This window comes from Suricata suricatta, chromosome 2 (assembly GCF_006229205.1).
Source record: "Suricata suricatta isolate VVHF042 chromosome 2, meerkat_22Aug2017_6uvM2_HiC, whole genome shotgun sequence".
NCBI lineage: Eukaryota > Metazoa > Chordata > Mammalia > Carnivora > Herpestidae > Suricata > Suricata suricatta.
Window position 1 is genome coordinate 6,240,645 of NC_043701.1, and position 11,677 is coordinate 6,252,321.

General features: G+C 53.3%; 1 protein-coding gene across 1 annotated transcript in view; it reads left to right on the forward strand.

The window, feature by feature from the left end:
• Positions 1 to 923, forward strand: part of ZNF467 (zinc finger protein 467) — a 6,915-nt gene extending 5,992 nt beyond the window's left edge. The window contains exon 6 of the mRNA XM_029954482.1: positions 3 to 923. Within this exon, the coding sequence (XP_029810342.1) occupies positions 3 to 378 (376 nt within the window). The 3' untranslated portion in view covers positions 379 to 923. The remainder of the gene's footprint in view (positions 1 to 2) is intronic.
• Positions 924 to 11,677: the final 10,754 nt, after the last annotated feature.

Sequence of the window (11,677 nt, forward strand, 5' to 3'; positions counted from 1 at the left end):
AGGCCCAACATGGTCGCGCACTCGAGAGCGCACAGCGGCGCCAGGCCTTTCGCCTGCGCGCAGTGCGGCCGCCGCTTCAGCCGCAAGTCGCACCTGGGCCGCCACCAGGCGGTGCACACGGGCAGCCGGCCCCATGCCTGCGCCGTCTGCGCCCGCAGCTTCAGCTCCAAGACCAACCTGGTGCGCCACCAGGCCATCCACACGGGCTCCCGCCCCTTCTCCTGCCCGCAGTGCGGCAAGAGCTTCAGCCGCAAGACCCACCTGGTGCGCCACCAGCGCATCCACGGCGAGGCCGCCCACCCGGCCCCCGACGCCGACCTCTCGGCCCCAGCCTGGCCCGCTCCCCCAGAGGTGGCCGCGCCCCCGCTCTTCTTCTGAGCCTGGCTCTCGTGGGGACCCTTCCTTGGCTCGCTGGGGGGAGAGACGCACGCCGGAGATCTGGGCAGTGAGCGCGGCGTCCTGCGTGGCCCCGACGGCTGTTCTTCCCTCACCTTGCCCGAGAGAAGTCAGGAAAGGGTAACCGGCTTGGACACTCTGTGACAGAGACAATGCTAAGAATGAAGTTCAGGCCTGAGTCCTGGGAAGACGCCCACCAGGAGAGCCCATCGGAAAGCATACATTTCTTGGACACCCCCTGCACACACGCGCACACACACGGCTAAGAGCTGACTGGGTCAGGAGCTTGGGAGTGGGCGAAAGAATGGTTATTTGTGTCCTTAAAGTGTCACTAAAATTAAAACCGGAAGGATCCGGGGCTGTTAAATGAGCTCGGGGTGGGACTCCTGACTGTTCTCTCCATCGCCCCCTCTTCCTCCTCCCACAGACACGCCCCCTTCCCATCCCGGGTGAGCCGGATGTAGCCAGGTGCTGGCAATGGGCTGTCCCAAATGAAAATACAGTATCGCTCACTGCTGAACCACTAACCTGCCCCCTGCTTCTTGCTCAGACATTTGACGGGAGAAACATCAGCATGGATTTCTCACAGCGGGTGTTGGGGGGGCCAAGCAACGAAGATGAAGGTTCCTTGCCATCACCATGTCCCCTAAATTCTGTCTGTGATGGATGCTGGATCCGGACGTCTCTGTAGCTGTGCTTGGCCAGCTGGGCTGGCTGGCTGGCAGGGAAGGAAGGGGAGGGGAGGATGATGGGGACACGCAGGACAGGGTGCCGGCTTGGGTCTGACCCCTCCTGTGCCGCTCGCAGGATTTGGAGCAGAGCATTCATCTTCCTGGGCTGCTTCTGCTTTCTCGTTACCACAAGATCGTTGGTGTTGGTGACGGCTGAGGCGATTTCCATCACCAAAAACCATCCTGGCAAATAGTTACTGGGTGCCTACTACATTGGGCGCTGGGAAACAATATAAGCAAGACAGGCTTGCAGGAAATGGAAGAAATTCTAGGCTAGGGTGAGCCCAGAGGGCTTTGGGACATGTGATGAGGGCATCCAAAAATGCCTGGAAAGGTCCACAGTCTAGCAAAGGTCAAGGGAGGTTTGCAAGATGAGAACACCTCTAATGTGAGGCCTGAAAAACGTGCCCGAGTCGCCAGATGAAGGTGGAGGTTGGAGAGAACCGTGTGTGCAGAGATCCGAAGCCCGGTGCAGCCGGAGTGCAGAACGAGCATTGAAGGAGAGGCCTGAGAAAGAGAGGATGCGTAGACTAGGAAAGCCTTGAGCACAGATGAGGGAGTTCAGGCCTTATCCGGGGGCAGTGGGAACCCCTGGAAGGGTCTGGGCAGAGCAGGAACAGGATGACATTTACATGAATGCATTTTAGAAACACGGCTAGCTGCCCGGAGAGGATGGACTGGCTGGAGGGGACCAGACTGGAGACCTGCACGTTAGCAATCCAGGTGACAGGTGGTGGTGACTGTGGCCCATGCTGTGTCAGAAGGGAGGAGAGAGGTAAAAGACCGGAGATACATTTACCAGGCAGCGGGTACCGGGCGTGCTGACCAGCGTGGAGAGAAGGGAGATGGAGGGCGGAGATACTGGCCTGGCTTTTGTTTGATGACTAACACCCCGACAGCAGCGTTCCCCGGAGATGGGCGACCCAGGGGGAGGAACGGTTTTGTACTGGGGGAGCCGTCTTCGATCTGTGGAGTCGGTGGAACCAGAGCGTGGCCAGGTGGCGGGGGGAGGCAGTGCTCCGCGGGGGGTCTGAGCCGGAGAGAGGCCTGAGGCCCATCGACACGTTTCTGAAGCCAGGGGGCAGGGGATGAGCTACAAGAAGTGGGTGTGGAGGGGGCAAAGAGAGAACCTAGCACTAAACCCTGGGGACACCGATGTTTAGGGGATAGTGTGTGGAGAAGCCTTGAAAGATGGGGAGCGTGCGGTTCCAGAGAGTGGAAAGGAAAACCCAAGAGGGGACAGCAGAGCTGAGGAAAGGCAATGTTTCAGGATAGAGGAAGAAGTCAGCAGCTGACAGTTGCCGAGAGATCAGTAATAACTTCCAAACCCTCTGGATTTTGCAACAAGGAGATGGGTTGGCATCCAGCTTCGGGGGCAGTTGGGACAGAATTCCCCTTGCAATGGTGAGTCACAGATGCACGGTCCCATGGAAGGTAGAAGAAAACGAGATCAAGTTGCAGGTAAATGACTGAGGTCAGCTAGAAGGTCTCTTTGACTCTAAGGCCTAGGAGGGAGGACACGGGGCAGGGGAGGGGATCTGAATGCCGTGAGTTCGACTTCTGTGGCCAAGAATGAGTAGGTGATAACAGGTGACTGTGGTGGCAGTGTGGCCGTAAAGAGGAACCACCGAGTTTGGCCCCAGTGGTATTTTAAATGCTTGGAAATTTCACATGAAATTTCTCTTGTGAAAAGTTGGAAGGTTGGGTGACCATCGGCCAGGACTGAGTGCCAGATGGCCTCTTCAGACATAGGGAGAGGGATGCAGCGTCCGGGCCCCCAGCACGCCTATTGGCTTTGCTCTCGAGTTGCTTACCAGGCCTCTTAGGCACTGAACTCGGGATTCCCGCCAAAAAAAGTCATCTCAGAGACTTTTAAAATCAAACACATAAAAGAGACATTCATGTCAGTTATACCAATGTTTATATCCCTCTAAACATTCCAGAATTCTTGTGTAAGAACAGCTTTTAGATCCTGCAGCCTATTTGGCGAGATCCACGATATGCCAAACATTTCCAGGACTTCTCATTCTCGAATCATCTTGACAAGGTGTATCTTTGTTCTTCGAGTTTGTTTGCAAATAGTCGAGTCATTTAGGGTCATGCCCGGTGATGATCAAAAGAGAAGATGGCGCTAAAAAATGCAACGTGTCTGCAATGAAAGACGGAGGTTCCTGATGGCTATTCCCCAGGGAGGAGTTCAGAGTCAAACAGCAGCGGTCTCACCAAAACCGATATATACCCCCCAGGCCACCCCTGGTGTGAGCCAGCCCAGGTATGACTCTCAGTAAAGCAGCAACCTTTTTACCTTAGAACTTCCTAGTATGTGAAAAATAGCACAAATGTACTATTTCTAGATAGAGAGCAAAATGTTTTATTAAGTAACTGAAATTTCTTTATTTTCCCCTATCTCGTTCCAAACCAAGATCGATGGTAGCCAGTGGGTGTAGAGCACCCTGTCTTTGCCCCCAGTACCAACCAGCCACACACAAACATGGAGGGCTTTCACCAGCCACGTGTCCATCAGGAGCTCACGGCGAGGTTAGACATGGCAGATGAATGACAAAGGAATGTGACATAAGTGCTGAATGGCTCCATAGGTCTAAAGACCACAGAGAACAGCCTGGAAGATGGGGGGCTGGAACACAGAGCTGAGGAGAGGTGGGGGTCAGATTTCGGGGAGGGGAGAGAGAGGACAGGGAGAGGAAGGTCCCACCCTGCCTTCTTCCCACACGCCCCTCCCCTTCACTCCTCCCCCTCCCCCCTCGAAGCCCCATGGGGTCCTCAGATCCTGCTCTCTCACAGCTGGCGACCCTCCCTCCGCTCCAAACCCCCACCGTTCCATGAAATTTACCATTACATGAAACCTAACGGTTTTTAACCATTTTAAAGTAGACACTTCAGTAACATTAAATACATGCACAAAGTTATGTAAACATCACTGCTATTTCCAGAACCTTTTCATCCCAAATGGAAACTCTGTCCCAATATTTTTTATGTGATGGCCCATGTAAATAAGGTCAGTGAGAGGGCAGTGCATGGCTGCCGTATAGCTGGCTGGGGGGGAGGGGGAAGGGCTCTAGAGCCCCGCCCACTGCCCTGGTAGCTGGGAGACTGAGCTCCACCTCCTTGTAGGTGCCAACAGGTCAGGAAACTCTTCAAGCCCACAGATCCGAGCTCCCGCATGTGAGGGAGATGGGGTCCAAATTCACTTACCACCAAAGCGATGAAGATCCAGCAGGTTTCCCTAAACTGTAATAGTTCACAGAGATGACAAACACCATGGAGACCTGAATGCCACCAGGCATCCACCTGGTCTTCCCTCATGGCCCAGACTTTGAGTCCACAGGCCTCCGGATCCTACCTCTGCCCCTTCTCAAATGGATGGGCTGGGGACAGCTCTCTTATTGCTATCATGTTCCAGGCTTTGGGGTGCCCACCACCACTCAGGTGATCCGTACACATAAGAGCAAGGGACTCAGTCCTGATTGACAAACACTTCCCCCTCCTTTAGGCCCTTTTCCCAGGCTCCCGCCTCCCTCCGATCCCAATCTCCTAACTTCCGGCTGATCCAGCTAGGGGATCTTAGGTGGAACCCAGCCCCCGTGGCCGTTCTGGTGGTGACCACAGCACTGGGGGAGGCAGAGAAAGAAGACTGAGCGGCCACCTGTGTCAGAGCGCAGTAGTGAACAGAAGACAGTGCATCTTGCCTGCTCGGGACTTCGCTGCCATCGCCACCGGCTCCACCGCTCCTTCCAGCATGAACGCCGATGAGGGGGCACCCAGCACACCCCCGCACTCCATTCCTGTGTTGTTGCTGCTTTGCACTTTGAGCAGGAGAGGAGAGGGTCAGTGAGGAGCCAGCCTCGAGTTTTAGATAAACACACGGCCAGTGTTCTTCAAATGGGAACACATTCAGATGCATAGACTGTCCTGTTTTCAGACGCCATGCTTGGGAAACTAACTTAGTGATAAGGAGGGGTTTGGCAGCAATGAAAGGAACAAAATGAAGTGGGTAAATTCATGAGCTACTTAATCCAGGCTTGACTGAAGTCTGCCTATCACACGTTAGTAAGACATGGAGACATCTGTGTGGCTGGACTTCCTGTTTCTTCCCCTCCCCATCGGTGAGGCTGGACTAGAACTGCTGGTCAGAGTGACCTACAGGACATCCCTGTGAATCTCAAGTCAGAAAGACACTATGTGCCCCCAGGCTTGGTCAATGCAACAGGCAGGGACACTCTGGCATTTTAATCTTCCACGCATTAAGACTGGCTGAGTTTTGGGGCCCTTGGGGAGCTCAGTCGGTTGAGCGTCTGACTTGATTTCGGCTCAGGTCACGATCCCAGGGTCATGGGATGGAGCCCCGCATCAGGCTCCGTGTGGAGCATGGCACTTGTTTAAGATTCTCTCTCGGTCTCTCTCTGCCCTTCCTCTGCTCATGCCCTGTCTCTCTCTCTCTCTCTCCCTAATATAATTCAACATTTAAAAATTTTTAAAAATGAATCCATATATAAGACCAGCACGAGGGGTCCTGCATTCTCCAAAGAAATAAAAACCAAGAAATGGGCTCATAAACCTAAGCCTTAGGGAGACAAAGCTTGAGTTTGACGAATCACCCAGACCATCCCGTGCAGTAGCATGGCCGGATCCTGGGCTCGGGAAGAGTCCAGACAAGGCGAGGCTTCGGGCCAGAGCAGTCAGGGATGGCTTGGTAAGGAGGAGGGTCCTGAGTGAGTCTTGAAGGATGCTAGGACTGGAGCAGACCAAGAAGCGGGAGAATCCAGAACAATGCAAGACGGCAGGCAATTACACGCTGAACTGTGCAGGGGCGTGGTGCCGCCGGAGGTCAGAGACTCGTGACGCTGAGTTTGCAAGAACGGGTCGGCCAGCTCAGTGCTTGCAGAGCAAACACACGTCTCCGGTTCCTCTGCCGGTGAGGCATGGAACAGTCAGGACTCTTTCCTTCCCCAGCACCTCACAGAGCTGGCTGCCGCACCCCGCCTCCCAGTGGCAGCTCCTAAGAAACTACCAAGGGTCAGGGCAGGCAGTTTGAGAAGGGCTGGCCATTACTGCCGGTAGTAATAATGGCGGCTCATATTTACCTACCACGGCCAGTTTTCATAATAACTACCATTATTATCCCCACTTTACAGACGACGAAGCTGAGGCACAGAGCAATTAAGTTATTTGAACGAGGTCATTCATTCATTCAACAAACATGCACTGAGTACCTGCCATGTGTCTAGCACTGTTAGATGCTGGGAATAACAAGAGTCATAAACTAAATCATCCTGAACGCTTACTTTGTGCTAAGTACTCTGCAGATTAAGGGTTTCGAAAGTGCTGCTCTCCTTTTCTCCCTACCACCCGATAAGTGAGCATCGCTGTCCTTGGCTTGGTTTGTCCGATGAGTAAAATAAGGCTCAGAGAGTCTAAGTAATTTGCACACAATTACACAGCAATGCATGATGAAAGCACCCCAGTGGTTTGGTTCCAGAGCCTGTGCTTTTTTAAAAAAGGAGACTTTTTGAGTAGGGTAGAAGTTCAAGGTCAGGGTCACACCCATTTGAAGTTTCAGAGGGCGAATGTGTTTCAGGCCTCTCTCCCAGAGTCCAGTGTTGCTGGCAATCCTGACTAGTTCCTTGACGTTGTGAAAATGAATAAAAATAATATTCAAAATGGAGTTGGGGGCATCTGGGTGGTGCAATCAGTTAAGCATCCAACTTGGACTCTGGTAGTGATCTCACAGTTGGTGAGTTCCAGCCCCGCATCGGGCAATCTACTCTCAGTGCAGAGTCTGCTTCGGAGCCTCTGTCTCCCTCTCTCTCTCTGTCCCTTCCCTGCATGTGAGAGCCAGTGAGCATGCAGAAGAGGGGCAGAGAGAGAGAGGGAGACACAGAATCTGAAGCAGGTTCCAGGCTCTGAGCTGTCAGCACAGAGCCAATGCGGGGCTCAAACCCACGAACGGTGAGATCATGACCTGAATCAAAGCTGGACGCTCAACCGACTGAGCCACCCAGGCCCCCCTAAAACACACACTTTTTAAAAATGGAGGTGGAAAGCCATGATAGGATGGCTTTCGCTCCACTACCACACCTGGGAACTTACATAGAGCAGCAGGAAGAAGGAAGATTTCCTCTCTGCCTGGCAGCCATGGCTCTGCCCTCGCAGCCAATGAGAGGTCACCACTTCAATCAGCTGCAGCCAATGAGAGGTCACCACTTCAATCAGCTGCAGCCAATGAGAGGCTGCCACCACTCTGAGCTCCCATTTTCCTCCAATAAACTTTTTGTTCAAAACACCCCCTTCTCAATTCTTCCCCTGCTGTGTAAAAGGACAGTCTCCTCCTTTGCTCTCCCAACTTGCCTGTGGTTCGCCATTCTCCGTGTGTTCCAAGTTGCAGTTCCTGTGCTATTCCCAAACAAACTCATTTGCTACTGGAAACTCTTTGTTGTTTTAACTTGTACTCCAATCTCCTCCTCCCTCTCCTCCTCTTCGTCTTCCACCTCCTCCTCCTTCTCCTCCTCTTCCTCCTCCTCACGTGCTCTTCTGTGTCTGTCGCTGTGTCTCTTCTTAGGAGGATCCAATCATATTAGATTAGCCCATCCTGATGACCTCATTTTAACTTGATGACATCTTCAAAGACCCCATTTCCAAATAAGGTCACTTTTGCAAGGACAGAGGGTTAGGCCTTCAGCATATTTCTTTAGGGGACACATTTCAACTCAGAACACAGAACTTCACTGAGATCACAGCTGCAGGAGGAGAGACAGAAATGCAGGTTCCTGGCGTTGGGCGAAGACTGGGGTGGGGCGGGCCGGCTCGGTCCATCAGGGAAGGGCCGCGGTGGCTCGGTTCTGATCCGGCGCTGGCAGCAGTGGACCTGGGCTCCCCAGTGGCTCGCAAGCCCCCAAGCTCTTGCACTTCCACTGTGATGGGCTGGAAACGTTTGCAGATGTATAAATGCACTCAAAAAAGCTAAATGATAATACGTTGGCTCTGTGTTCCTTTATTCTACAAGTGATTTTTAAATTTATATGTTTTTACTTTGATAACAGTAAAATAGCTTTGACATGACCACAAACAAACAAAAAAGCACAGCTGACTTTTAGGTGACTGTAGGAGCAACAGAGAACAGAGCAATCTTCCATCAGACAGGACCATTTTGTTCAGTGTTTCTGTAAACTGTGCGTGTAAACTGAGCATGCACCCGCACCTGCCTGCTCTGGACCTTCTTTGTGGAGGAGCCACATGGGGGTGACGCTGTCCCAAGGGGTGAGTGGATTTGGAAGGGGGCCAGATGGGGGTTAGGTGGGGGGCTGGGGAGGGCTTCCAGCCAGCACCTTGAGGGAGAGTCTGAGCAGACTGAAGCGGGGCCGGATGCAGAGTGAGGTCAGAGGACAGCCTGGTCTCCAATAGCGACAGCTTTTTTCTGCTCTGCTCAAGAATCTTCCGTGGCTTATAGAACTAAGCCTATGGTCACAGTATGGCAGACACCATCTGGGAGAAAAGTGATCCCCCCCCCCAGCTGCATCCCCCCTGCTCAGCCTGGCAGAAACAACCACCCTTCAATCCTATTCAATTCATCTTTGGAATTTCTTATACTTCGCAATCAGAGGCGATGGCTCTGTTGTAAATAGGTGACACCCTTGTCCTTTCTGGAGAGCTTTTTATCTGGGGAAAGGCCGGCACGTGCTGTGGCCTTATGGAGTCAGGAAACAGCCACCGGGGTAGAGGGGGCACCGGGGGTCCTCAGGAAAAGGCATGGCTGTCAGGGCCTGACGGAAAGCTTTTAGGAAACAGACTTTTCCCAACCACCCAACAGGGGACAGAGCTTCAGGCTAGGATTAGGTCAACCTCGGGGCAGGGGCTTGCTTGGTCAATGCCAGGACATGGATTTATGGCATGGGCTTATGTAACCTCATTATGTAACATCATTAGGAGCATTGCAAATTGGATTCTCCTTCGGGCTCTCCAGAAGCCAGACCCTGGGCTCTCCTCCAGCCCAGCAGGGCAGTTACTGCTTAGCTCAGAGTCCCCTTTCTCTTGCTGGGATTTCTCCTCTCGAGGCCTCCCTGGAGGGCTGTATGGGGCCCTCAGTGATCACCATTGTGCTGCGGCTTCTTCCCAGAAGGCCCGGAGTTTCGAAGGGCGAGGCTCACTCTCTCCAAGTAGGCAGGGCTGTGGGAATCCTTCCCCACACAACGATGGGCCTCAAATCCATAACACACTTGTACCTCCTGATGCATATTCACCCTGTTGTACTTGGTCCTCACTGTGCTGTCTACACAAGTCCAGGCTTGGGGGCCACCTAGACCTTTGATATCTTCTCCTAGCAGGTCTGGTCTCCAGCTTCTCCTGCCTTGCAGGAGATCCAACAACTGGCTGGTTGGTCTTCCTTTAACTTGCTATTTAAACTTTCATCCATTTCCTATAACTTAAATGCATCTTCCATTGGGATATCCAGACTCCGCAGGGGTTGGCACATTGTCTGATGTCTGTTGTGGATGCGTCCACCTCCTGCTCTGGGTTGAGCTCTTCCCTGATGCCCGACCTGCACTCAATACACATGTGGCTTTCATTCAGAGCCCTCTTCCATTGGCCCCAACAAACATTTTAAACTTATTCCCCAAACTTCCTGGACACGAACCCTCCCTTACCCCCTGAAAGATCTTACTCTTGTCTCCGACCATGCCCAGGCCTTTCCACCTCCCTTGGTTTTCCCATCTTGAAGTGACTCCTCCCCAACTTCCTCTTCAAGCCCAGATGGAGGCTCCTGTGGGGGCCCATCCTGAAGGCCCAGCCACAGACCTGTCCTTTTTTAAATGCCTGGACACCTGCTATTTGCCATTTTATCAGATGCTATCATCACACGGTTGTTTCTGTGTACTCTGCACAATAAGCAATACGTGCTTATTGTGACCTAGGCTCTTGGTGAGTCCCCAGAGTCCACTTTGATAGGGAGGGACTCTTTCCCATTCTTGGGTAAGGACGCTGAGATTCAGAACGGTTCAGCCACTACAGGTGGGAGGGCCTTGTCTCCCCCAGCCACCAGGGAGTAGCGCAGGGCCGTGTTTCGTCATCTGGATTCCTGGGACCTGGTGCCTTCACGTGATTACAAGCTTGATGGACTGGGTAGGGGGAAGGAGAGCCTTTGGAAGGCCCACCTATCTCAAAATGTCTTCCCTGCTAGGGAGCCTGGTGCCCAGAGTCCACCTTTTCAGAGTGAAAGCTTTGGGCTACGTTGTGGTACAGCCAAAGCAGAAATTCTGGAGAATGAATAAATATTCAGCAATCTACTTTTCCCCCTTGGTTGCCAGAATGCTTAAAACTAAATGCACTGCTCGATACACTGACCAAGTTTGACGTCTGGTGTGTTTCAGATACTTTACATCTCTCCCAATTTAACAGCCTTACTGTAATGTGCTGTCTTTATTGGGGTTCTTCAAGATGCTCTCCACCCACGTTATTAGATGAGAAGCCAGCCATACACGCTGAGAAGCGCAGAAGACCACACCTGGCGAGGGTACGGAAAGAGCAAGAATACTGGTGTTGGAGGGGACAGGGAATTCTCTAGACCAGAGGTCCCTCACCTTCCGTGGACCACCAAGCACATTGTTAGGATGGTTCCAGCTTTCCTCGGAAAAGTGTCAGAGACACGAGAGCTTGCATGTCCTTTCAGAGGGACCGTGGACACCCGCACAAGCCCATCCGTGGCCCTCATAGTCCCTGGAGCTGGCTTGAGAGCTTCTGCCCCCCGACCCCTCGGCCTGCACCTGTGAGAACAAGAGCTGCAGAAGGGGAGAGGCCCCCCTCCCACTTGCCCGGGCCTGAGAGGCGTGGGAGGAAAGGAAAGATGGAATCTGAGGGCCCTGCCATCAGATGTCCTAGTGACGCCTGGGCTGCCCCTACCCCAAGAAGGGCCTTGGGAACCACTGCGGGGTCAGAGGAAACAGCCCGGCTCTCATCCCCCTTTCTGTTCGGCAGGCTTGGGGGGTGGGGTATTCAGATCACAACTAAGAGAGCGGAGGGTCGGGGACGAGATCAAAGTTCATAATTAGCCGAAGGACCCCTCCCACGCCCGCCCTGCCTCCAGACCCAGACGGAGGTGCACCCACCTGGCAAGGCTTGGAGGTGGGGTGCTCCCAGGAGGACTACCTGGATTGGACCCAAAGAACCTTGGTGCCCAGCAGTCTCACATTCATGAGAGGCCCCTCCCCACCCCGTCTGTGCAGAACAGTCTGATCAGGAGCTCTTGGCCCCACAGCCGCCCTCCCTGATGCCTCTTCCAGCTCTGCCTGCTTTGTTTCCAGAAGCAAACAAGGCAGTGAGAGTGAATCTCACTTGTCTTCCCGGTCGGGACACAGGCCTCTCCTGTCCTCTGGGGCTGGTGCTTCTGAGCTTCCAAGAGCCCATGGGAGATGCCTGGACAACCATGGCTGAGTGGGACAGGGAAGCCGGCCAGAAACTCGAATGATACATTTGACGTCAAGTAGGTCCTTAGGGGCCTGAGACTACCCAGGAGAAACACAGAGGACCTGTCCTCCATC